At 50.2% G+C, this 27,625-nt stretch overlaps 1 protein-coding gene across 4 annotated transcripts in view; it reads right to left on the bottom strand.

Moving 5' to 3' along the window:
* The window catches only part of LOC132471966 (furin-like), a 63,006-nt gene that overhangs the window by 11,730 nt on the left and 23,651 nt on the right, over positions 1-27,625 (bottom strand). For all 4 annotated transcript variants that reach the window (XM_060071337.1, XM_060071339.1, XM_060071340.1 and 1 more), the window contains exons 3-12: positions 24,598-24,696; positions 17,324-17,419; positions 15,491-15,619; positions 14,735-14,811; positions 9,454-9,542; positions 5,994-6,166; positions 4,762-4,974; positions 3,034-3,134; positions 1,167-1,270; positions 528-645 (exon numbers count right to left, since the gene is read on the bottom strand). In XM_060071337.1, coding sequence (XP_059927320.1) covers positions 528-645; positions 1,167-1,270; positions 3,034-3,134; positions 4,762-4,974; positions 5,994-6,166; positions 9,454-9,542; positions 14,735-14,811; positions 15,491-15,619; positions 17,324-17,419; positions 24,598-24,696 — 1,199 coding nt within the window. The remainder of the gene's footprint in view (positions 1-527; positions 646-1,166; positions 1,271-3,033; positions 3,135-4,761; positions 4,975-5,993; positions 6,167-9,453; positions 9,543-14,734; positions 14,812-15,490; positions 15,620-17,323; positions 17,420-24,597; positions 24,697-27,625) is intronic.

The following is a 27,625-nucleotide window of genomic DNA, read 5'->3' as shown; positions in this document are numbered from 1 at the left end:
GTCTCACACACACAAACATACAGACTCACACACAGTGTCTCACACTCACACACAGTCTCACACACACACACACAGTCTCACACACACACACACACACACACACACACACACACACACACACACACACACCCCCCCCCCCCCCCCCAACCCATCGGAGCATTAAAGTCTGCAGCTTGCGCCCGGACAGAAATTAAGACATGTCACGCGTGACAGCAGCAGATCGTGACAGCGCCGTCACGCGCGGGCAGACTGCACCACCGCCACCGCCCCCACCACCACCTGAACCACAGCCCCCACCACCACCGCCGCACTGAAGCTGCGGTCTAGCTCTGGGCCGAGGGCAAAGGTCACCAGAGGTCATGGTGGGCTGATCACGGGCTGCAGAGATGCGGCGGTCCAGGACTCAGTCCCTCCGTTTGGGTTTGCGTGTGTGCAACCCTGCGTGTGTGCATCTGCATGCGTGTGTGTCTGAATGCCTGTGTGTGTGTCTGCGTGTCTCTGCATATGTCTGTGTGTGCGTGCTTTACCTGGGTACTGAGACCATGGACAGGACACACTTCTGCTGCGGGCCCACGCTGGTCCAGTTCCTGGCGAGCGTCACCATGGCGCTGGCGTCCAGCAGGCCATAGCCGTACGAGTGGCTCACTGAGGACCAATCACACGCGGAATCAGCCTCATCACCAGTCACCTCAATGGGAGATTAAAGCTTTAGTGCTTCAACACTCGCTGCTCTCAACTGCCAGGGCTTGACACACACACACACACACACACACACACACACACACACACACACACACACACACACACACACACACACACACACACACACACACACACACACACACACACACACACACACACACACACACACACACACACACACTTCTAATCAGTATGTGGAGACCAAGAGGCTGGCCGGTATGAAGACCAGGGCGGAGTGAGAGAGCTAATTTGGGGTGAGGAGAGGGAGAGGCAGGAGGGGAGGAGGAGAGGCAGGAGGAGGAGGAGGAGAGGCAGGAGGGGAGGAGGAGAGGCAGGAGGAGAGTGAGAGCAGGAGGGCAGGAGGGGGAGAGGCAGAAGAAGGAGAGGAGGAGAGGGAGAGCCAGGAGGAGGAGTGAGGGAGGAGAGGAGGAGCGCCAGGAGGGGGAGTGGGGAGGGGGGCGTACCTCTGCGTCCGACCCCGTTGGTCTTCCAGTCGTTGGTGAGCAGGTGGGCGGGGTGGGAGGTGCGGACCACCAGGTGCTGCATGTCCCTCCAGGTCAGGTTGGTGCTGGAGCCACACGGAGGACAACATCAGAACACTCATTCATCCATTCATTAGCCGATGGATCCAGGCGAGGCTGCGACCGAGGAACCAGAGCAGGAAGGAGAAACCACTAACAGCATAAACGGTTCAGACTATACGCAGACCGAAGGTTCGAGTCCCGATAACAACATCAACTCTACGTTGGGACGCGTTTGACTTTCAAACCAAGGACCAGAGATTGTAATCCTTTCCAACCCAGCTGATCTGTGTGCGTAATGACTTCTTAAATATGAACGGATGATGGATGTGATGAAGTCATGTGCTTGTTACACGGTCAGCAGGCTGACCTCAGAGCTGCTCTGGTCAGACAGTCAGTGGTTAAAGCCTGTTTGAACCGGACTGAAGATCTGGAATTAACATGACAATGAATAACAGAAACAATGGAAAATACCGGGCCGCCACCGTCTGTGGAGAGTTCTAACGGCTGAAGCTCTGAAACCCTGAGCTCTTTCCATCTTGTTCCAGGGTGGAACGCGATGGAGCCCTCGTGACTGGGTGGCTTCATGTCTTAATTTGAAACTCAGTTTTCCCTCACTGCTACAGAGGGGTTGGTTGTAACGCAGATGAAAAACACTCCCAATAAACGTTTCACACGGTGACAAAAATGCACTTCACTGAAATGACAGGCAGCCAGTACACTCAGAGGAATAAACACACATCGGAGTTCAACACGCTGTACGATGGTGGCTCCGTCTCCTGTCCAATCACAGAAGAGGCTTTTAGCGGGCGGGAGGGCACATGTGAAGGTTGTGCCGAACGACGAAATGCAAATAATGAAGAAAGACTCATTTACGTTTACATTCAGGGCGTTTAGCAGACACTTTTATCCAAAGCGACTCACAATCATTTGTCAGAAGAAAGAGAAATAACGATATATCGCTGTCGGTACAGTAAGGATGTTGATAGAACCAAGTGCCAAGCACTAATTATCACTAGGTTAACCCATTCCCCGTTGAGGCAACCCGGTCCCAACCCCTCGGGCCAGGCGGCCCAGGGGAGAGGTGGTGGATGGCGTATACCACCGATATCCACCAGTCGGCGCCAGAGAGCGCCCATTGCGTAACACTAAACAGTTCAATGGAGAACACCTGCGGGGGAGGAGGAGAAAGACCAGGTACCATTAAAAGGCTGTACTATGCTTTCTCAGCGGGGGGGAGCTAGAAGCACGTGTGGGCTAGAACCAGGGAACCTCCAGGGCTCGGTTCGGACGGCAGGACAAGTGGATTTAGCGGACCTTCTCCCAGCACTCAGGAGGGAGCACGCACACTCGGACGACGTTGGTGGCGCTGAACGCACCGCCGGACCGGATCGCCCTTTGGGAACGATATCCCACTTCCAGGGAGGAGACCGGCCGTGCCGGAAAGACAATGACCCTGACTCTAACCAGTGGCTCACGGAGCCACTGGTATTATTTTCGTTTTCCCCGTGTTGGGCACAGACCCACGCGGTTTCCGTTGACTTTTGAATAAATGCCTCTTTTTGCTTTAAATGCTCCCTGACGTGTGTTGATTACCGAGTGATAGAGACATTCACAGGGCCGGGTTGCCCCACCGTGTAAAACAGTCAGCTAGGATAAGATGCTACAAATGCATGCAAGTACTATTTTTAAGTGCAAGGACGTACAACGTACAATTAGTGCGTGAGGGGGACGTGGGGGGGTTAGGGGCGGGTACTTGGTGCAGATGCACAGGAACATAAAGAGGCGTTGATGAGGCAGAAGGACTCACTTGGCCTCCAGGGCGAGGGCGATGATGCCGGCGGCCAGCGGGGCGGAGGCCGACGTCCCCGTGTGGGAGTCGGTGCACTTCGACTTCAGGTCTGTGGTGATCTGTCAGGGGAGGAGCACAGGGGGGATGAGGTGGTGGGGGTGAGGGTGGTGTGGGGTGTAGTGGTGATGGTGGTGGGGATTGAGATGGTGTTGGTGTTGGTATGTGGTGGTGGTGATGTGGTGGTGAAGGTGGTGGTAGTGGGGCCGGTGATTGAGATGGTGTTGGAGTGTGGCGGTGGTGTGGTGGTGAAAGTGGTGGTAGTGGGGGTGGTGATGGTGGTGGTGTAGTGGGGTGTGTTGGGGTAGTGGTGGTGGTGGTGTGGTGTGGTGGAATGGTGGGGTTTAAGAAGCGGTGATGAGGACTACATGTAAATCAGTGCACTTTAAATACATTATGCTGCATAATGAGGAGGGCCCGAAGGTCAAATTGCATAATTATTTTGAGACGGTAACATTGAATCAGAGGGCAGCCCCACGACAGACCGGGACGCGTTATCCTCATTTATAAACAAGATTAAAATAAATCAAACACATGAATAGATTGGACTGGACAATCAAGGCCATTGTCCTCATTATCTGAAGTCCTCCTCCACCTCTCTGCTCCTGCTCCTCCTCTCTGCTCCTCCTCTCTGCTCCACCACCTCTCCGCTGCTCCTCTTCCCTGCTCAACCGACCTCCTCCTCCTCCCTCCTCCTCCTCCCGTTACACCGCCTGCGCTCCTCCTTCACCATGCAATCTATTTTACTTTCTCTACCCGTTGGGCCCCTCCTCCTCCTCCTCCTCCTCTTCCTCCTCCTCCAGTCAACCGCCGCTCAGAGCGATCAGAGGACATTATGTATCCTGTTCCGTTCCGTCAGGCGCTGCGTTGGGACGCCGGGGGCTTGGCCCACCGCAGCGTCTGTACCGGGCAGCGACCCCGACCGCTGCCGCAGGGCCAACGCACAAGACTTTATAAATAACTAGCACTGTTTTTCCGACCAGTACACTGAATGCCATGGAGTGAGCGCTTTATTCAGCCTGATCCCGCCCCGATCACACCGACCATCCTGTCTGAATGAAGCTGATTAATGCTGCATGGTGTACAGGAAAAGTTTGTGTGCCCAACATAATCCATGACCCGCCTCCTCCTCCTGCTCCTCCTCCTGAGTGACAGGTCAATTAAAGGAGCAGGCGTTGGTGCGCGGGGGGCCGTACTGTGAGGACGTGTCAGGGGCTGTCCTCGCGCTGCCCGCTACACTCCTCCATTCTGCGTGTCGGAGTGTGAACCAGTGTGTGCGACAGCGCTGGGCGCTGCACAACCCAGTCCCAGAGAGGCTCTTGGCAGGACTAGTTTATGTAAATGTCGGCGCAGTAATGAAATCAGCACTCCAGGGGACCAGCTCCTGACACACAGCCATACATATCCATATCCTTTACCGTGCTAATGTAATGCCAGGAAAGAGCCCGCTAAACCAACACACACACACACACACACACACACACACACACACACACACACACACACACACACACACACACACACACACACACACACACACACACACACACACACACACACACACACACACACACACACACACACACACACACACCTAGGGGTGTGTGTCTCCACATATGCCCGTCTAGATCCGTCTCTCAGTGTGTGTGGACGGTGTGAATGCGTATGACTCCGTGTTAGGCGGCTCACAATCTGCTTCTCGTTGAGGTTCCCCGAGCTGTAGGTGGTGGCCAGGGTGGAGGAGCAGGCCTCGCTGTACCACGGCACGTTGCCGTTCTGGGTGGAGCTGCTGATGGACAGCGTGTAGATGCTGTCCGTGTAGCCGTCGCAGTTGCAGCTGTCCTTCTCCCGCCCGCCGTTCCCCGACGCCCACACGAAGATGGAGCCAAGACCGCCGCGGCCCTAAGGAGACAGTCGTTAGGACCCTCTCTCGTTAGGAAACTCTGACGATACCTCACTGATGTTACCTCACTCTCTGTGTATGGCACTTTCTCGTTAAGACACTCCCTCATTGGGACACTCTGATATTACCTCCCTCTCTCGTTAAGACACTCCGATGTTACCTCCCTCTGATGTTACCTCCCTCTGATGTTACCTCCCTCTCTCGTTAAGAAGACACCCCGATGTTACCTCACTCCGATGTTACCTCACTCCGATGTTACCTCACTCTGATGTTACCTCACTCCGATGTTACCTCACTCCGATGTTACCTCACTCTCGTTGAGACACTCTGATGTTACCTCACTCTCTCTCTACGGTCTGGGGTCCGGTTAGGACGGGGCATTATGAGCGCTGCAGTCGCCGCCTGGCCCGCGCGGCCACTTAAAGAATTAGAGCTCATAAATAGAGGCTGACAGTGAGGCCAGACCTCAGGGCCGTGTGCCAACAAACCCCAGCACTGTACTATCAATGTCCCAGCATCACCGTAGAGTAATATCACAGGGCATCCCTGCTGCTCTCCCTCCCTCCCTCCCTCCTTCCCTCACCCCCTCCCTCCTTCCCTCGCCCCCTCTCTCTCTCTACCTATCTCTCCCCAGGCCTCCCTTCTCCGGTCACTTTATTCACATCGTGTTCATCTTAACTCCGACCCTCTCAGTCCTTCCGTTATCAGATCCAATATCAGCCTCCTGAGGCCTGTGGTTCTCCATCTGCAACATCCCTCCTCAGGGAGAAGGTCAGTCCCAGTGTTCATTACCCAACGACTAACAAATCACTGGCAGAATGTGATCTGACACCCCCTGACCCAGAGACCACATGAAGGATGGAGATACGAGGCGAGCGTTTACCAGCCACACCTGACCCCACCTTCTGAACGAAGCACTTCAGGGTCAGGAACAGAAGGTCAGAACAATGAGCCAATCAAAAGTTCATTTTGGCCATAAAAAAAACACACTTTTAGTCGGAGACATACACACACACACCTCTGTGACGCCGCGCAGGAAGGCGTCCTTGGCCAGCTTGGCGGGGCCGTCCACCGTCTTGCCATCGTCCTCTGGCCCCCAGGAGGCGCTGTACACATGGATGTGCTGCGGGTTCAGGCTGAGGGACTGGGCCTCCACCACATCCGTCACCTCCCCGTCCAGCATGCGCACACCTGGACACACAACACACAGTAGGAGGTCACACGGGGAGGAGGAGGAGGAGGAGCGGTGAGGGGGAGACAGGGAGGAGGAAGAGGAGACAGGGAGGAAGAGGAGACGGGGAGGAAGAGGAGCGGTGAGGGGGAGACGGAGGAGGAGACAGGAAGGAAGAGGAGCGGTGAGGGGGAGACAGGGAGGAGGAAGAGGAGACAGGGAGGAAGAGGAGACAGGAGGAAGAGGAGCGGTGAGGGGGAGACGGAGGAGGAGACGGGGAGGAAGAGGAGCGGTGAGGGGGAGACGGAGGAGGAGACGGGGAGGTGGAGGAAGCCGCCCAGATCAGCAAAAGCCAGCTCTCCAAGGGGCCTCCTGCAGAAGCATTAAATAAGCGGGGCCACACGCCACGCAACGCGCCAGGCTCAGGCTTCACGACACGCAACACGCCACACAACACAGACGTTTCCATGGCAGCCATTGAGGTGACACGCAAAGCGTTAAAGAACAGCGCCTTCTTCAGGGTTGTTCAGCCAGGAGCTCCTCATGGGGGTGGCTCTCTGGGTAATCTGTCTTTGATGTGTTGTGTTAGGCGGTGTACTTTAATATCATAAGTGTACACTGTAATATAATAACTGTACTGTATACTGTAATATAATAACTGCAGTCACAGCCCTGAAGGAAAATGGTTTTTGTTTTTGAAAATTGATCAAATCTATTGGTTGACTTTAAGTGTTTTGTTTCAGACGATCCACAATGGAGGCCAAACGATGATCTCATCGTCCAAACGGGCGAGCTACAGGGCTGACGGACGGGCCAGGGGATAAGAGCCGGTTTGATCCCGTTCTGTTTGGGATGAGACAGAAAAAAATAAAACCGATAGGAGACCGATTCAATCTCGTGGTCCACCTAACCTCTCCTCCTCCTCAACACTCAGCCACTGCCTGATGTAAGAACATACAGTATAATAACACTGGGGTCTCCACGGGTCGGAGCAGGGGGGTGGACGCATAGGAAGGGGTAGAGACCCCTCTGGATTAGATTAGATTCACTTTATTGTCATTGCACAGTAACGGGTTACAATGCAACGAAAAGTAGGTGGGTCTCTACACAGCGCCGGACCGAACCATCTCCCCAGCATGGGGGCTGCAGGCCGCCCCTCACATCCATCGTCATGGAGACGCACACACAAGGAATCCAGAGTGGTTGGTGCATAAAAACACCTCCAGGCTTTTATTTCATTTTTTACCAGGTGCTGAAGTATTCAACCAGTGAGCTGCTGCATCTCTGCACTGTTGACAGCACACACACACTGCTGTGTTCGTAATCTGTATTCAAGCTACGCACAAACAGTGTGTGTGTGTGTGTGTGTGTGTGTGTGTGTGTGTGTGTGTGTGTGTGTGTGTGTGTGTGTGTGTGTGTGTGTGTGTGTGTGTGTGTGTGTGTGTGTGTGTGTGTGTGTGTGTCTCTCTACGTGTGCGTGTCTCTGTACGTGTGCGTGTCTGTACGTGTGCGTGTCTGTACGTGTGCGTGTCTGTACGTGTGCGTGTCTCGGTACGTATGTTAGAGCCCAGGTCCTCCCCCTGAGCTCCTCTGCGTTGGTCTCAGTCGCTCTGACGTGAATCAAACGCCCCAGCCCTGAAAGGCTCCAGAAGATCCGGCTGGTGCGCGCTCAGCCGCCGCTCCACACCCGACGCTCACTACGCATCCGTCAGGAGCGGGAGGAGAGTGGCTCAGAGCCGCCAGCTGGGGCCCAGCAGGGCCCTTGCGTACGCCCGGGGCTACGACGCGCTGGAATAAATTAAGCTCTAATTAAAAGCAGAACACACGCTGGGTCGCACTGTACCACAGGCTATTATTCATGGAGAACATAACCGCCTCTGTCGTACAGTACGGGAACACGATGCAGGGTGTACAGTAGGTAGGGGGCTAGGTTGGTTAACGCGGTAGATGGTTGCCGTGGTGAGCAGGGATTTACAGAGGGAGCTCTCCTGCTTACAATCTAAGCACAAACAGACCAACACGTACACGCTGGTTTATTCTGGGATTTAAAAATGTTTTTCTAACTTCTGACAAGGTTATGAAAAAAAAAAAAAGGCTCCACACAAAATATCCAGGATGATGCAGCTCTGGCCCGCTTAAAATAGGTCTACCATAACCGGGAGCGGTGCACACCAAAATGGAATTATCGTTTTTCTGTGCCAAGAAATATAGCATGGACCACCTTCAGTATCCAATAGAGTTCACCACTCCTATTAGCATTTTATATAGGACACTTTCTTCAGCAGAAATAGCTGCACATTTGCACATATTACAAACACTGTTCATCTACAGTGTACTTCCTGTTGTTTCCAGAAGCTCAGCTTCCCCACAAGATACGCCCAGCACCGACCGTTCTCTGAACGCCTGCTGCCCCTGGGGTACGACCCGGTCGGAGAGCAGACCACTGATCCCAGTACCACTAGAATGGTGGACCACTGGGAGCTCTGGGAGACTCTTCACAGAGAGAGAAGGACAATCGATGCTTTCTCAACGCCGCTCCAGATCCCGTTTGTATCGAGCTGCTGTCCATGTCTCTCCATACGGTGGTGATTACCAGAACACATTTCCTTATGTTTAAAACCCCTTGAATGTCCCCGGGTGTATTTAAATGAACATGAGGATTGATCCGCTCCGTGCTCCATTATAACCACTTGATAACGCGCTCCCCTGTGGTGCGGCCTCCTAGCTCCCCGCCTCCCTAAAAGCCTCATCATAATGAGGCTGTGAGGACCGCGTTGGACCAGGCCGATACCACTGTCTGCACAAAATATTTTCTTAAAACGAAAACACGATTGGATCCACAAACGTGAGCGCCATCCAGACAGCGCCCTGCGTGGGGTGTTGCGTTTCTCATGAGGAGGTTTATTCATGAGGTTTACTCATGCCCACGGAGCGATCACCTGGATGGAGGAGAGTGGAGCAGCAGGCGTGTTTTCCCCAAGAAACCAAGAGGAAATTGAGGATGAAATATAAAGTCGAGGCCCAGAGAGAGAGCGAGAGAGTGTGAGTGAGAGAGAGCAGGAGAGCGAGCGAGTGAGAGAGCGAGAGCAAGGGGGAGAGCGAGAGAGCGAGAGAGGTGGAGAGCGAGAGAGTGAGAGAGGGCGCGAGCATGAGAAAGAGTGAGCAAGCAAGATCGAGAGATAAAGCGAGGGATAGTGAGTGAGAGAGAGCGCAATAGAGCGAGAGAGAGGGCGAGAGAGAGAGCAAGAGAGAGGGTGAGAGAGAGAGAGAGAGAGTGAGAGAGGGTATTAGTCATTCTTCGCAGTACCTCCGATCTTTGCATTATAAGCCACGCCAACGCCGCATATTCCATTGTCAGCCACAGCTGCGACCTCTCCTGCACAACGCGTCCCGTGCCTAGGGAGGGAGGGGGAAGACAGGGAGACAGGGAGAGAGAGAAGGGAGGAAAAGAGAGGGGGGAGAGAAACATTTCATTGTTAAAGGATGCTTGGAAAACAAATGCAGACTCATTATTTCAATGAAGTCATTGACAGTAGCAGAAACTGTGATCCGATGATGGTAATAAAGAAGAGCAGCCATCAGGTTAATGCACCCTCCTCCTCCTCCTCCCCTGAGATATTGACCGCAGTGCGAGACCACTGAGCTCACCCAGCAGGAGATGAGAACGCAAACCATGAGCTGCCGTGGAGACGTGGAGCCTCCCGGCCACTTCTATTGGAGCAGAATCAGGAAGGCTCCCGGCCGGTTCTATTGGAGCAGAACCAGGAAGGCTCCCAGTTCAGCCTCTATTGATCCTGAAGGATGATTAATTTCCAGAGATCCGGCCACACAGTGGCCAGCCGCTGTGACCTTGCAGCGCTTCGAAGTTCAGAGAGGGAAGGGCTTGACAAGGATTGAGCGGACAGACTCCATCACACCAGGGAGGAGGGTGAGAGGACAGAGTGAAAGGACAGAGTGAGGGGACAGAGTGAGGGGACAGAGTGAGGGGACAGAGTGAGGGGACAGAGTGAGGGGACAGAGTGAGGGGACAGAGTGAGGGGACAGAGTGAGGGGACAGAGTGAGGGCACGGAGTGAGGGCACGGAGTGAGGGCACAGAGTGAGGGCACAGAGTGAGGGCACAGAGTGAGGGGACGGAGTGAGGGCACAGAGTGAGGGCACAGAGTGAGGGCACAGAGTGAGGGCACAGAGTGAGGGGACAGAGTGAGGGCACAGAGTGAGGGCACAGAGTGAGGGCACAGAGTGAGGGCACAGAGTGAGGGCACAGAGTGAGGGCACAGAGTGAGGGCACAGAGTGAGGGCACAGAGTGAGGGCACAGAGTGAGGGGACGGAGTGAGGGCACAGAGTGAGGGGACAGAGTGAGGGCACAGAGTGAGGGGACAGAGTGAGGGCACAGAGTGAGGGCACAGAGTGAGGGCTCAGAGTGAGGGCACAGAGTGAGGGCACAGAGTGAGGGCACAGAGTGAGGGCACAGAGTGAGGGCACAGAGTGAGGGCACAGAGTGAGGGCACAGAGTGAGGGCACAGAGTGAGGGCACAGAGTGAGGGCACAGAGTGAGGGGACGGAGTGAGGGGACGGAGTGAGGGGACGGAGTGAGGGCACAGAGTGAGGGCACAGAGTGAGGGCACAGAGTGAGGGCACAGAGTGAGGGCACAGAGTGAGGGCACAGAGTGAGAGGCCAGGCTCCATCACACCAGGGAGGGAGCAGAATTAGATTAACCCGTCGCCATAAAGGCGCTGTGTAAGCTCTAGCCTCCAGGCGGCTCAGCTTCTGAGCGAGTCTGATCTGAAGGGTTTGCCTCAGGTACACTCCTCCGCTGTCCTCCGTTCTCCTCCGCATCCAGTTTGAATCGGCCGTTTCCCAGCGGATCGAGAGAGCTTCCCAGCATAACGAAGAGGAAGAGAGAGTACCTTCTTAAACCCTAACGATAGCAGTAGTGTGCAGAGGTTCCACATGCCCCCGCCGAAACAAAACAAAGCACATGGTACTATTACTGCTTTACGTTGTTAAACGCAATACATTATAACCAGAGTCACTATATAGTTATATCCATGCATGGCAATTTTAGCATAACGATCATTTGAAAGCAATCTCTCCGTATAGCCCCAAGAGACGGACGACTAGAGCGACACGGGCTCCTGTAGTCCTGTAATCTGCAGTCTGTAGTGGATGAAGAGGCCCGCCGTTAACAGTACATGAAGAGCTCCGCCTCCAACATGCGTCTGGTGCCGGCTGAGGATAACGCAGCATTAGTATTCATACCGTCACCAGCGCACTCTGGGAGTCTGGGAGGACATCTCTACAGAGACCACTCTTAAATACACCCCTTCATAACCCCTCCACCACCCTCCTCATCACCCCTCCACCCCCCCTCCCTCACCCCTCGAACACCCCTCCGTCACCCCTTCACCCATCCATCACCCCTTCATCGCCCCTCCTTCACAAACTACAATTCCATAATTCTGTATGGCCTTTGACCCGTTTTAAGAATGGTATTTATTAACATAGAGTCTCCTAACCCCTGAGAGATGACATGGTTTATGAGTCGCAGAGAGATTTCATGGCTATTGAACCATTTAACCGCCTGGCTATTTTTAAAGATGGAAACATAACAAGACTCCGATTCTTGACAGCCGTGCTGCTCAGTCTGACGATTATGGACTTGACTTAAAGTGGCGAACTGGAAGAGTTGTGTGTAATTTGATGTACGTTCAGTTACTATGCTTCACAGGAAGAGATGTCACCCTAGAGACGGGCCTACTAATTATAACGCTGACAAACTGGGAGTCTGGTAGGAGATACCGCTCATCACTAAAGAGAACGAAACAAACATCTTCACCATTGGCAATTTAAAGTAAACCGCTTTTACACAAACACACACACACACACAGACACACACCAGATTAAACATGAAATCATGTAACCATTTTGACATAACCACTGCTCTGTTCCCAGTCCAGTCCCCCTCCCCCCATTGGAGGAAGTCCAACCATGCTCCACAGAACTTGGGATTTATAGAAGGGAGGCGACAACCACAGTTTACTTTTCAGTTTTTCGATCTTGCATTTGCCTAATTAGCTGAAGAAAATCATTAGCGCTCTGTGAGGTCTGGCCAATGGCTGATCATTAGTCTGCGGGTCGCCCCAAAGGTAACTCTGATCAACTGCTCCCTGCTCATATTCAGGTTACTAATGAGCTGCTCTATGGAACCGCTAATGTTTATAGGGTGCACTAAATGAGGTCCACGGAGCAGGCCTCTGACTGAACTAAACACGGAATCGATCAACCTGCTACAGCAGTCAGCAAAGGAACGAGATTTCCCTGCACTGAAGATCATTTACGGGAGCAATACAACTTTAGTGTTGCAGCAAGATATTTCACAAGCACAACTGAAGATATTGTCTCATTAAACACCCCGTTGAGAGACTGAAACATGGGAGAAAAAGCAGTTTGTATCCATTTTTTCCTAACCTTTTGCAAACCGATGTGTTTGTCAGGACTTTCATGAGATTCTGGAGGTAAAGTATTTTTACCAGCTGGGAAGGAGACGCAGGGTGTGATGATTAAACACAACAACAGCACCGGAGCACAACACATCTCTCTGATACAGCATCACAAACAAACAGATCGCAGCCAAACCGAGTATTTATCACCTCAACAACAGCCCCGACACACCACAACACCAGGGTTTTATTGGAGCCGTTGTATCACTTCATGTTTCACACATCTTCAAGTCCAAGAAAACGTAACATACACAGCAAAACCGAAAACTCCTGCATTGACAAACACGAGTTTGGCTGCTGGCTAATAAGATAATGGCTTTAGTTTGACAGCGGCTGCACATCTGCCTGCTATTGAAGGCATGTTTAGCGTAACCTGCTCTGCTCCAGTCTGGCTGTGAGCCACAGACGGACGGCTGCACGACCAGCAGCCGACTAACGGCTCCTCAGTCCTCTGGAGAACTGGCGTTTCTTCCCTAAGTGGATCAGCTCCACATTCTCCGACTGTTCCTAATGCTGGACTCTGCTCCTCAGAGAGTCTGGAGGGAAGAAAGAGTCCTAATCCTTACGGGGAGCGGGAACCCTCAGGGTCTGAGCCCTCAAAGCAGCCGGCAGAGGAAGCCCTGGCACGCGGTGAGCGGGGTGGAGTGTGTTCCGGGACAAACGGAGCTCTGATGGACGCATCGCCACGGGGCCGTCCTCACCGCGAGCAGCAAGAAAGAGAGCTTTATGGAGGTGGACAGAGGTGCGCATTCAGGAACACACACACACACACACACAGGGCTGAGCCATGATTGTAGTTCCAAGGCCTCTGTAGGCTACACAGAGCGAGCGAAAGTCTCCAAACATTGGGACACGTCACCAGTCTTCCTTTAACCGTGGAGCCCCTAATCTGCTGTAGGTGCCGAAGCATATCTTGGACCTCATTAGGAGCTCTTTATTGGAAAACTGTTCCGCACCCCCCAAATGAATTCCATAATTTGCTATTTGACAGATATGATAAAAATATCCTTTTATACATACATTAACATAAAGATTGCTGTTGAACGGCATGGACATCATTAGGGATTCATGTCTCGTCCACTGCAGAAACCTCAGTTAACCCTACCCTGTAAAAACCTCAACCCTCTAGTGTAGGAACTATAACCATGGTCAGTAGAGACCATCGGCAGTAGAGACCTGAGGTACCATCGTCAGTAGAGACCTGAGGTACCTACGTCAGTAGAGACCTGAGGTACCATCGTCAGTAGAGACCTGAGGTACCATCGTCAGCAGAGACCTGAGGTACCATCGTCAGCAGAGACCTGAGGTACCATCAACAGTAGAGAGCATCGTCAGTACAGACCGGAGGTACCATCGTCAGTAGAGACCATCGTCAGCAGAGACCTGAGGTACCATCGTCAGTAGAGACCATCGTCAGCAGAGACCTGAGGTACCATCGTCAGTAGAGACCTGAGGTACCATCAACAGTAGATAGCATCGTCAGTACAGACCGGAGGTACCATCGTCAGTAGAGACAATCGTCAGCAGAGACCTGAGGTACCATCGTCAGCAGAGACCTGAGGTACCATCGACAGCAGAGACCTGAGGTACCACCGTCAGTAGAGACCTGAGGTACCGTCCTACTGACGGCTCCTCAGGACGGCAGCGCACCGTCTGAACGCTCCGTCTGAGCGCTCCGTCTTACCTCGGGCCGTTTGACTTTCATCAACCCCCAGCTCTGAGCCACTCTTCCCACCATTAGGGGGCTTTAATATACAGAAAGAAGCATTTGGCTGGGGGCCCAAAGCTTCAGAGCGCCACAAATAACTCATTAAAGCCACTTTGGAAACACATCGAGGGGAGGGGATGACAGACTCATGCTCTCAGAGTCGAGAGGCACTTCTCTGCAGCGCTAGAACTAACACACTTGGTTCAATCCCATCCAACAGGTGAGACGCCCTCAGAGGTCCACGTGTCCATATATGGGCTGCAGGCCAGGGCAGTAAAAGCTGATTTCTTAACTTCTCTGCGTTTATATTTGACCCATGTGATCAGATGTCAGTGCAGGTTTGTGAATAGGAACACGATTCAGAAACATTTCTTTACCGATTGTCGTCCAGCTGTGTGTAACGAGGCTGGGGGTCTGGATCCCCGTCGTTGACGTCATAGCTCGCATCAGGGTCCTACAGAGAGACACACACTGTTAGAACCAGACATCAGCTAACCCATCAGCTAACCCGTCACTATGGAGACATGAGAACCAGACATCAGCTAACCCATCAGCTAACCCGTCAATAGAGAGACATTAGAACCAGACATCAGCTAACCCGTCATTATGGAGAGATTAGAACCAGACATCAGTGAACCCATCAGCTAACCTGTCACTATGGAGACATGAGAACCAGACATCAGCTAACCCATCAGCCAAGTCAAAAGTTGGCCCTTCTGCAATTCCCCAAATCAAAATGCATGAAAACATCAGAATGTTTATACAAAACAAAGATAGGCGGTCACGCTCTGAGTTTTCTTAATCAGCTGCTGGCTGCTCTCATCTCCCCTCCGATCAGAGACAAACACAAAGGAAGGCAGTAACAAGTTCACACGCTAATATGTGGAGAAGCATCAAGAGAAATTGGTTTTTGTACAGAAAAGCAAAACAACAAAAACCTAAATCTAACAAGTTTAAGGGTCACTTGAAAGGATTTCTTAGATTAACAGGCCAGAGTAGCAGAAGAGCCAAAAGTCGTCCCTCAAAGTGCCAAAGGGGTGTCATATCCACCCCATTGTTCCAGAAGCGCTAGCTTCACACTTTCAGAGGATGCCACCTCTTTGGACCGGGCTGTGAAACAGGAAGATGCTTACATAGTTTTGTGCCAAGTCGGGGTGGTTCAGCTCGATGCCGTCGTCCAGAATAGAAACCACCACCCCCTTCCCGGTGAAGCCCAGCTCCCAGGCGCCCTTCACGTTCAGGTCGCGGTGGTTGGCGTTGTTCTGAACACAGGAAAACAAGATTAGAACAAGACATTCCATCACTCAAACACTCTTAAACGGCATTGGAGGCAAAACAAGGATTCTACGAGACGTTTTGATGTAAGAGGGCCTGTGAGAGGTGCGACCAGCAGACAGGTTTGCATTCATGACCCTCCTCACTGCGTGGGGATGCTATGAGGACAGGGTAGGGAGGGTGGGACGTGGGAGATGTTGTCGTTTGCTCGTAGCGGTGTGCTATAGACCGCATCGCTGGCCTCAATCTTTTATCGGAGTTAACGGTAGATCCTCCCTTGAGTGGCTCCGTCCGCGGCGAACGGGCAAATAGCAATCAGTGTCCAGGGCTCTCGACATTCAGACTGGCATTTGGTTAAATGCCATTTCTTCCTCTGCGCTTGAGAGAGGCTCTGATTCTAGAATGCATACAGAGCTGATGGAGACACAACAGCTCCCTCTTGTCCATCTTGAGACCCGTCTTAAACTGTCAAATCCTGACGGTTTAGCGTCTCTGGTCCTCATGAGGACAACATAACGAAACTTTAACTGTGGAAATGAAATATATATTAAGAGGTCTTCACAGATTTAATTCCAGAAACATGGAGCCCTCTGATTGTGAATATTCATATACTGACTCGTTCTCCTTTCCAGGGGGCAGATCAGGCCACATGTAAGGAGAAGGCTGGAATGGAGCGTTATTAAAACAGACAAAGGAGTGAGCATGAAGGCCGCAGCATTGAGTTTGTGCAAAACCCCATCGCAATTTTTAATTATATCAAAGTCAGAGATGGATCCAGCGAGGAAGTGAATAGAGGAGAACACACAGGAGGGAGAAAGAGAATGAGACACAGAGAGACAAAGAGAGACATAGACAGAGAGAGACACAGAAACAAAGAGACAGGTGCTGTGTAGTGTACCAATATCCATACTTCCATCAGTACACTTAAACGTAGTACACTATCCGTACTCACTAAGTGCGCCTATTTTCAGATGTCAGTGTTGTTCCAAATCGAATACTCCGTGGTGCACTAACCGGAAATTACGATCACGACTGTCGCCGCGGCTCCTCCCCCGCAATAATCATCCCGCTTTGAACGGTGAACTCTTTACGCCTAGCAGCTATAAAAGATATAGAAACTACAAAATGACTATTAATGCAGGCTATGTGGAAAATGCACAGACTTTGTCTCAGCCTGGCTCCGCCCTCTTCCGCTACGTAGCTAAGATGGCTGCCATTGAGTACGAAAAGTGTACATCGATCCACACTTCACAATTTGACAGTTTTGAGTACACCATCCCGGTCCTTTCAGTATACTTATTTTCGCCCGATCTGAATTGGAACGCCCTACGTACTCAAACTAAGGCTAGTAAGTACGGACAGTATGGATATCGGAACACAGCAAGGGAGAGAGAGCGACAGATTACAAAGATTTAATAATATCCCATTATTGCACAGGCATGTTTCCCTGCTGAAACATGGCTCTCATCCAGACCACTATCACATTGTGTTGGTCTGCATCACCCTGTGGCTTCCTGGCTGGGTGGACACAGAGTACCTGACGTTTGGAGCGCTGCTTGCTGTGATCCTTTCGATTTAAAAACGGACTGAAAAGACTTTGTTATGAACCAATTAAAATCTTCTCAAGTCGTACTTCTCTCTACTCTATCGTAGGGTTAGGGTCTCATGCCTCTAAAGGAGCAGCGACTCACCAGGTACCACTGGTCTCTGAACTTTGGGTCTGACGGCTCTGTGTAAACGTCCCGCTTCCGTCGCTGTTTGACCACCTGCTGCTCAGCCCACACCACCTGAAGGGAGAGATCACAACAGAAACATGTTAGAGCAGGAAGGAACCGGAAACCACAGAGCAGGAAGGAACCGGTAACCACCGAGCGGGAAGGAACCGTAAACCACAGAGCGGGAAGGAACCGTGAACCAACGAGCAGGAAGGAACCGGAAACCACCTAGCGGGAAGGAACCGGAAACCACTGAGCAGGAAGGGACCGGAAACCACAGAGTAGGAAGGAACCGAAGACCACCTAGCGGAGAGAAACCGTAAACCACCTAGCGGAGAGAAACCGTAAACCACCTAGCGGAGAGAAACCGTAAACCAGCTAGCGGAGAGAAACCGTAAACCACCTAGCGGAGAGAAACCGTAAACCAGCTAACGGAGAGAAACCGTAAACCACAGAGCGGGAAGGAACCGTAAACCACCTAGCGGGAAGGAACCAGAAACCACCTAGCGGGAACGCTAATCCGGCCGTTAGCCGTGGCCGAGAGCATATGGCGTAATCAGGACGCTGCACGGGGTCGCGGGTCGCCTGAATAAATGGGGGCCTGATCCCCAAGGGGGCGGCCATCAGTGATTACAGCCCCAGCCTGCCGCCGGGCCCCCGCTAATGAGAGGCACAGCGGGGGCCAGGGAATTCCAGCGCCAATTCACCCTTCTGGATCGGGGCGCCCCGTGTTCTGGCTTGGGGGGGGATACGGTTATTGGTCTTACGTTCATCGTCTCCGAACGCACATCATGTCAACACGCGTGCCCTGGAGATGACTGAGGGCGTATTATACCCTCCATAAGGCCCTCTATCCTGCCCTGGGGGCTCGCTGTGCGGCAGGTACAGAACCACCAGGGAGAGAGAGGAAGGACATGTCAGCAAAGACGTCCAGAAGACAGCGGAGCAGCAAGGTTGCTGAAGACAGGGAGAGGACGAGGAGATGAGGAGACGAGGGGAGACGCAGTCTGCACTGGTGGAGATGACAAGGAGACGCAGTCTGCAGGCGGAGATGACGAGGCATGCAAAAATAAATATAAAATACAATAAAAATCAATCAAGGTGACATTCATGGCTGCACAAAAGCCACCTAAAAGGCATGACTATCATTACTACTATAGCAGGGGGACTGGAGGGACCGCAGAGGGGGGGGTGCAGGAAGAGAGGGGGGGCTGAACATTTGCTAAACTGCAGCAACCATGAAATCCGTCGACGGGACATATTTCTTATCGTTGTCATCTGCAGTGAAACATTAAGCATAAAGTGTATTTTCTCCTGCTCTCATTTCCCCTTAATGGAGCTATCTTCCCTCATCTGTGTTGAGGTAGAGCGAAGTGAAAAGTTAGGGAAGGGTTTACTTTGACCCTACACTGAAATCTGCAGAGCACTCTCTTCAGCAGAACGTTGACCGGAATGTGTGGCCGCCAATTAATCCCAGCTCCTCGATCCAGCGAGGACGGCCGCGGTCCGTCATTGTTGACCTTACTTTATTTGGCTTATCAAATCAAGCCGTCTATTGACTCAGCCTGAGCACAAGTCATCCGTGGTTCTTGTATTTGGGATACTGATATAAGAACAAACATACTCTGCTGTTATCCTTAGAACAGTTCCAGAAATATGTTTTCCTTTCCTGACGATGTCAGGACTGCATGTCCGGTGAATATAAACACACATTCAACGGAGGCTGGTTGAATTTCCACCGGTTCCGTTTGAGCCACACGCTGCATAGGTTGAAAGGAAAGCTCTGTGCATTGTGTTTGTGGAACAAGCCATTAATACCGAGAAGTATGGAGAGCAGAGCCCGTCAAAGGAGTGAGATCCAAGTGGAGCCCCGTCCAGCAGTCCAATTAAACCTGATGATGCAACCGCTCATATGGAATCCTTTCAGGTCCAGAGATGCATTCCACGTTCGGAGGCCTTTGTAGTCGCTCAACTCTCCATGATCAGTGTTCTCCGATGTGTTTTGCTGAGGGCGCCCCACTGGCAGAGAGGAGGGAGCAAACAAACAGCCGATCTAGAGTCGTTTGGCCATGAGGTCATTCTGAGACTGAATGGAAAAGACCGAGTGATGCACCGATCGAACGGCCACAGATAATTTGACCGATATTGGCCCTTAACATGGGATCGGCCGATCAATCAGCCTTTTGCAGGACCCGATAAAAGTGGCTCTCTCACCATCTATCAAACACATGAATAGGTTTTATAAAAAGGTCTGTGTTTAAAGAAATGACAGAACAAACCTGACAATTCTTGCCTATATTACACTGTAAACTAAACAAACGTTGATGGCATCGGACCAGCTGCCCATACATTAACAATAAATATGATCGGTTGCCGTCAGAAAATCTGAACAGTGCATGTCTCACTAAAACAATGACGTCATAATACTGCACCAAAAATACGCGAACGGCACTAACCAGCAGAGGAGTGGTCCTTAAAAATAACTTCTGTTGAATGCTAAATTAAATATTCCTGCGTTACCTAGCGAGGAAAGGAGGGAAGGTTAGAGGAACATTACTATTGTGAGAGTCCTTCTTATCACTTCTCTGTGACCTGTAGAGACAGAGTCAAACTGATTCCATTAAATTGCTTTGCAGGCTCCAAATGTCTGGAAGTCCTGATCTCATCTGAGAGTTCCAGTTTGGATAAATAAGTAGTAAGGCTTGACCTCCATCCCAATGTGTACGTCCCACTGCAGGGCCCTGTACAAAGCCTTCCACCACAAGCCCTCATTGCCTCTGACTATTCTCCTCTCATGGACGGAACCACCCTTGTTTTTATCCCCCCCTAGAAAATACTCCAATAATGAGAAAATCATTGGAGCAGAGCATCTCATTTGATGTTTAGGTTTAATACGTCCTCTGTTTATGAATCCGTCAAAGAATGCGTCTTGTTATTTCCCATTTTCAATTTATTTTGGTTGATAGGTGCGTGTGTGACTCAGCACCTATATCCAATATTATTGTGTTAGAGCTCTCAAAGGGCCTGTTTAAATGGACATTAAAATGGTCAATGCAGTCTTCAATCTATTTTCTAAATGTCCCCATTTTCCTGTTAAAAAATACCAGCCTGTGAGAAACAAACTTTAAAAAAACAAAGAAAGATCATGGTAAGGGCCATCGTTTGGACCACAGCCAACCTCTATGCCTCGGTTACGCCCTGGTAGTTTTTCATAATAATTCTTGTTTCATACGAAGGAGAATGGAGGAAACCACTATTTGATAATAATTTAATCTTACAATTTGACCATCTTTATGGCAACCTTTTCGGCCCCTTTCCTGAGAGCATTTTCTGATCAGAAGGTCTTTCCCAACAGTCAATGTTAAATGTTACTGGATAACACAGCCCAGCTTGAATATTAGTAAAATAAAGAGGAATTTTCATGTGAACATAAATAATATGAGCTATCTCTAAGATAGAGGAAGAGGCGGGGGGGGGGGTCTCCTCCTTTCCCTGGTCTTCTTCTCAGGCCTGTCAGACCTGGTGTTTGTCCAGCTGGGGTTCCTCTCAAGCATCCTCCTGTAACCTGCAGCGCCTTCGGTGACTGCTCCCCTCCGTTCCAGTTGCACGTCCTTCAGCTCCTCCTCATCTCCTCTCCTGAAAGTGTCCATCTCCTGGTTCAGTGAGGCCCTGAGTCACCCAGGGTTAATCTCTGTCCATGCACACATTTACACAATCTACTTTGTAGTCTCAGTCCCCATGAGCATGATGGAGAAATCCCAGGGTCGCCTCAGAACAGACCTGAGAACCCCCTCTGCCTCTAGTGCCCAGACCTGCCCCACTGCAGGTCTGTAGAGGCTGAAGGTAGACCAGGTTGTGATCCTTCAGGGGAGGCAGGCCGATGGAGCCCAGACGTCCTTAACGTCGCAGCCAATGGTTGGTTTTGTCGAGCAGCCAACCGACTAAAGTGAGCAGGGTAGTTCTCAAGGTGATGAGGTTAGAATCCCCATGAAGGGAATCTGCTGCATCGTCTGTAGCTTCACGGTCACAGAGTGGATGACGCTAGCGGCCTGCGACTCAGAAGCCACAGGGGAACGTGAATAACAATCAGAACGGCCTTGGAGACCGAGGGGCAGAGACGTCCCGTAGCAGCTCAATGTCCAGGCTGCTCACTGAACAGGCTGCACACTGCATCGTGTCCAGGCTGCTGCATTGTGCCCAAGCTGCTCACTGCATCGTGCCCATGCTGCTGCATTGTATCCAGGCTGATCCGTCTGTTCACCTGAATGGCGACTCGCCCTCCTCTCTTCTCCTTGTCTTCATGTGGCCATGTCTCCATGGAACACATCACAAACACACCTCTTCTCTTTGTGAGGGACGTATCTTCATTCTTAATCCACCAGTGAATGCAAGAAATCCAGGATCAATCAATTCTATGTAGAAAAGGGTGATGAACCTGAATAATATAAATAAAGAAAAAGGCTGATCCGCTTTCACACACACACTGGACTGATACACATCCGTCCTTCACTAATACTTCAACATAATAACTGCACTGTCTGGGACCCCAGCCCAATCCCCCCGCCCTATAAACACGTCAGGAGACCAGGAACAAGTTTTCATTTGTTTAGAGCAATCGCAAAACTCAGGGTTGTGTCCGAGTACAGCTCAAAATGACTGGAACACACACACACACACACACACACACACACACACACACACACACACACACACACACACACACACACACACACACACACACACACACACACACACACACACACACACACACACACACACACACACACACACACACACTTTTTGTGGGCAAGCGCCGTAAAGAAACGTGGTTATACTGACTGATAGCACAACAGTGGCTCACTTGTATCAACCACATTGAAGCAGTTTAGCAGACACTGATACTGTGTGGCTGGACATTAAAACAGAGTGCAGTCAATAAACAGGGATCAGAAAGGGCCACACATTACATTAGCTAGAGTGTCCATCAGTTGCCGTTGGCAGGAAGAAACAGGTGTAGACTTCACTCCACTCATTCCGTTTAGGATTCATTTGGTCCTTAAAGTCTAGGCTCTTTCTTCTAAAACAAAAGTAATTTTCTCTAAAATAGGATTTCTATAAAACGGTGTGCAGCTTTTTTATTCTTGGTTTAAAACCATCTATTTTATCAGAGGTTCAGTATTGCTCTAGCGCTGGTGGGGAGATGAATAAATAAAATCAACAGGAATAAATATATTCATAGCCTGGCACTTTGCATCGACTGCCCAATGTCGGCTGCATTGATCAAAACATGTCTGCTGCAGCAGAGGTGTGAAACGTGATGCTAACCGGTCACAGCAGATTTATGACCGATTTATGAACCGCAGAAAGAACATGCGACTCTGAACCGATAAACACAGAAAAACAGCCCAGTTCATTACTAGAGGGAGTGACGACCTGAACTCTGCCAGGCGGGGGAAGGCGTCACCATGGTAACCGTGGCGGTGACCATGGCCCGCTCTCCTCTGAGGTGCTCTGGACATAAAGGAATTCAACAACAGGAAACAGGGAAGGAAGTCCCAGAGGGGGAGTCAGGGAGGGGGAGTCCCGGAGGGAGGGGTTAAGGGAGCTGTGCCAGTTTCACTGAGTAAGGCCGGGCGAACAGGCAGTGTCCCAGCATGCACCTGAGGGGGGGGGGGGTACCGTGTCCAACCAGGACACGGTACCAAGAATAGAGTTCCCAGAGCGAGCTTCACGCGACCGGACCGCAGGGAGTTCAGACCCCTTGGTCTGAGGGGAGCTGGGTTAGAGGCGAGTCCAGTGAGACTCCGTCACCTCAGGTTGTGAAAGAGCTCGAGGAAGAGATGCAGCTGCAAATAGTCCTCAATTGACCATGTGCTGGGCCGTGACTAAAGCCGAACACACACCAGCGCCGAAGCAGCGGGTCAAAAAGAACACACCCATTATTTCGGACGTACTAGATGAATAATTACACAATGCAAAAGGAATGAGCAATGAAAGTAAATAAATTGTGTAAAGTGACTAAACCGTAAACAAAGTGCCCGACAGTACATAAAGTAACTATGAATTAATGTGACTATCATTGTAAGCACAAACAGAGGATCAAGAGCATCAGGGCTATATATTGTCATAAAACAATTGGTATGACGTTATGGTAGCCTATACCAACTATGTTTGTTGATCTGCTTCTTTCAAAACATATCACAACTGGGGGCGGCAATTGACGTGTGTGAAATGCGGACCGCTGCGCATCAGCGCCGGTGTGTGGCCGGTTTAAAACAGCTCAACTGCCCCTTGTTTGGCCTGAAGCAACGACCGTTTGAGTGTTGGCTAACTCTTCCACATCTCCATCCAGTGAGCGGCCCTCCCGTCCAGGGAGTGCTGTAAGAGGAGCTGTCATGCTGCAGGTGTATTGAGGGGAGAGGACTAGGTCAGGATTCCTCTGAAGGCGTTCTCCACCCCTCTATATATGCTGGATGAGAACACAGCGACCTGATCTGGTGGGTGGACATCAACAACCACAAACCCTCCTCTGTAACGCTGCCACACAACACTACGCTTCAACTGGAAATAGAACACCGTGAGGGAGAGATTATATACTGGGATACAGGAATTAAAGACTACTGCTGTGTTCCAATATCCATACTTACTATACTTAGTTTGAGTACGTAGGGCAATCCAATTAGGATCGGGCGAAAATAAGTGTCCTGAAAGGACCCGGATGGTGTACTCAAAACGGTCAATCCGCGAAGTGTGGATCGATTTACACTTTTTGTACTCAACGGCAGCCATTTTAGCTACGTAGCGGAAGAGGGCGGAGCCATGCTGAGCCAAAGGAGGCGCATTGTTCACATAGCCTATATTAATAGTCATTTTGTAGTTTTTAGAGCTTTTTATAGCTGCTAGGTGTAAAGAGTTCAGCGTTCAAAGCGGGATGTTTTTTGCGGGGGAGGAGCAGCAGCAGCAGTCGCGATCGTAATTTCCGGTTAGTGCACCACTGAGTATTCGATTTGGAACCACACTGACATCTGAAAATTAGCGCACTTCGTAAGTGCGGATAGTGTACTATGTTTAAGTGTACTCATGGAAGTATGGATAGTGGAACACAGCATACCTTTGGTTCTGTGTGAGAGATAATGGGATTAACTGGGATTAGGACCTTCCTTGGGTTCTCTGTGCAGGCGGACTGGGATTAGGACCTACCTTGGGTTCTCTGTGTGGTCGGACTGGGATTAATTGGGATTAGAACCTACCTTGGGTTCTCTGTGCAGGCGGACATGCGTTCCCCGGTGGTTGGAGAGGGATCTCTTCTCCACTGTGCGATGTTTGAAGTGATAGATATCATCGAATACCTGCAACATAAAACACTTCCATTACATCTCTATAAAAACAAATGTCATGGAACATATTTACTTTGAAAAACACAGTAAATCAGTTGTACCAGTAATTGCCTTTATAAGTAACTGATGCTGGAAAAATAAGGAATCTTCTTCACTGCTGAGGTGTGACAGTAATAAAATGAGAATTTTGCATTTCTGTAAACGACAAATATTTTAACAATACTGTGCAGATATTTCAGGCTTTGCATGTTGTTGGTATAATACTACAAAACAATAATCCAATTGCTGGTCAATCTTATTCGGCCTACTGCTTCAATCACAACAAAATGGATACAAAAAACAGATGCATAAAAAGACAAACACATCTAAATACAAACCATTATACCCAGTTACTATATTTATAATATACATTCCAGTTTATCAACGCTCTAATGTCCGTTGTGTCCCCGTTACAAACCGCATGAATTCAAATAATCCAAAACTGTGTGCCAAATGATTTATCAGACCAGACTTAATTAAATCCAAACTGAATGCCCTAACGAGGAAGTTAATGGAACCGGGAGCTCAGGACACATCGAGTTGGGCTGAATCTGTGAAACAGAAAAACAGAAATACACGCTCTGCTGCAACTCATTTAATGCAGAGGGCATAACATCTCCATGGTGGTTTCCATAACGACATTATCGGCTTACATGAGTCTAAATATTGACATGCTTATTAATAGTTGCGAAACTAGGCTGTAAGAATACAGCAGAAACATATCTGAATACACCAATCCAACTGGTAAACTCAAAAACGGTGCGAGATGTCTGCATCGTAAACTACAGGCGTTTAGGACGAGGGTTCAACAGATAATCCATAGCAATGTTTTGACATATTAATGTCCTAATGTACCGAGCTAAAAGGATTTCTTCTGAATACTTGTGGTTGACTGTGGAGGTGTTCCAACACGAGTTCCGACAGACTGCCTCCCTGTGAACCAACCGAGCCTCATCAGCAAAGCCTACTCCCTCCCCTTTAATTACCGGCCAGGCAGACACAATAGAACCGAGACACACAGCAAACAGACACAGAGAGCCTATAATCAACCACATGCCAACACCTCTAGCACTGAAAGACCGCCCCGAGTGGAATCATGTTAACCTGCAATCGAAACCCTTTAAAGAAACAACATTGTGCTTAACGTGTCAAACACAGACATCAGAAGAAGAGGCTCTGAGTGGAGCCCTGGTGATCCTACCCGCCGTCGAGGACGCTGAACACCAGCGTGTTGGAGACTGACGGAGTACATCAAGCACACTCTCAGTCTAATTAGCACGGACAGAGAAGGACATTTAAAACCAAGCAGTATGGATGGATGCAGCCAGGGAGCTCCAAGCTGTTCTTCGTGTTTTAGGTCTGCACATTAAAAAGGAATTTAGTTGAGGAAGGAGCACCAATGCTGTTACTTTGTGGTTTCTTCTCAATCGAACAAGCCAATGTGAGTTGGTGCAGATTGTCTGGATCATCCAAAACACCTTCACACTGTACACACCTCACCACTGTACAAACCTCAACACTGTACACACTGTTAACCCCTCCAAACTGTAGCCTCTGCAGTAGCAGTAGTGACCCGCTGTCGTCTGAAAGAACGGGCTCATGAGACAGGTTGGTTATCTGTTCAACCTCACCGAGTTCCACTTGAGTAAGAAGACTGATGCAAACATTGGCTTAAGGCAGAAAAGTCGGTTCAGAGAGCATCGTACTCTGATGAGACTGAGGTGGAACGCTCAATCTAACATCTCAGAATAAACTGCTGAATCCTCAAAAAAACTAAATAATACAATCAGAAATCTATTCAATATAGCATTCAACGCATTACTTAGCTTCCAGTTACCCTGTTTTACTACTGCAGACCATGTTACCCTGTTTAACTACAACATGTTACCCTGTTTAACTACAACATGCTACCCTGTTTAACTACAACATGTTACCCTGTTTAACTACAACATGTTCCACTGTTTACCTACATGTTTCACTGTTTAGCTACAACATGCTAAACAGTTTAACAACAACATGTTAAACTGTTTAACTACATCATGTTAAACTGTTTAACTACTGCAGACCATTAGTTATTCCAGAAACAGCCTTAGATATGTGCAAACACAACTCCCCCTAATCGTTTCACTTCAGGCTGATCATAATCTTCCAATTAGGAACCCAATGGAAGGTCACTCGGGTGTTTTTTAAGGCGAGCGTGACTGCTTCTCTCTGGAAAAGCCCCTGGAGGCATGGAAACCGGGAGGACGTGGGAACAGCCGGACGGGGTCGGGGTGAGGGTGCGTTTTAAGCGGCCATTAAAGAGCGTCAGGTGGATGGAACAGGACAACCTGATTAGCAATCTGTGGAGCGCACCATTGAAACGAGCGTGGTGATATTCTGAGTGGTTGAACGGCCTCGGGCAGAGTGCTCACAATGACCTCTGGTTGGACGGTCTGTTCGCTTCATGAAGAAAGTTTCCGATCTGCAGATGTTTGGACCATTAGGTTTAACAGCAAACCGCATTTTGTTCAGAATTGTAGAAGAACAAACTATAACCCCGACATATTTTTTTAAGGAGCGGAACTAAAGAAGCAAACCGATCCAGCGGAAACATCGCTGAAAGGGTAAACAAAATGAAACACCAGTATCTGGGATGATATCTGAAGACTGGATATCATATTTTATACATCTCTTCTAGAAGATAGCTTACCCCTCAGCGAATGAATGGGGGGAGGGGGAAGAGAGAGCGAGAGAGGAGCAAAGGAGAGAGAGGAGCAGGAGGAGAGAGAGAGGAGGAGAGAGAGAGGAGCACAAGGAGAGAGAGGAGCAGGAGGAGAGAGAGAGAGAGAGAGAGAGGAGAGAGGAGCAGGAGGAGAGAGAGGAGAGAGAAGAGCAGGAGGAGGGAGAGGAGCATGGAGGA

This window comes from Gadus macrocephalus, chromosome 14, assembly GCF_031168955.1.
Source record: "Gadus macrocephalus chromosome 14, ASM3116895v1".
NCBI lineage: Eukaryota > Metazoa > Chordata > Actinopteri > Gadiformes > Gadidae > Gadus > Gadus macrocephalus.
This window is presented reverse-complemented; position numbering and strand designations above follow the sequence as displayed.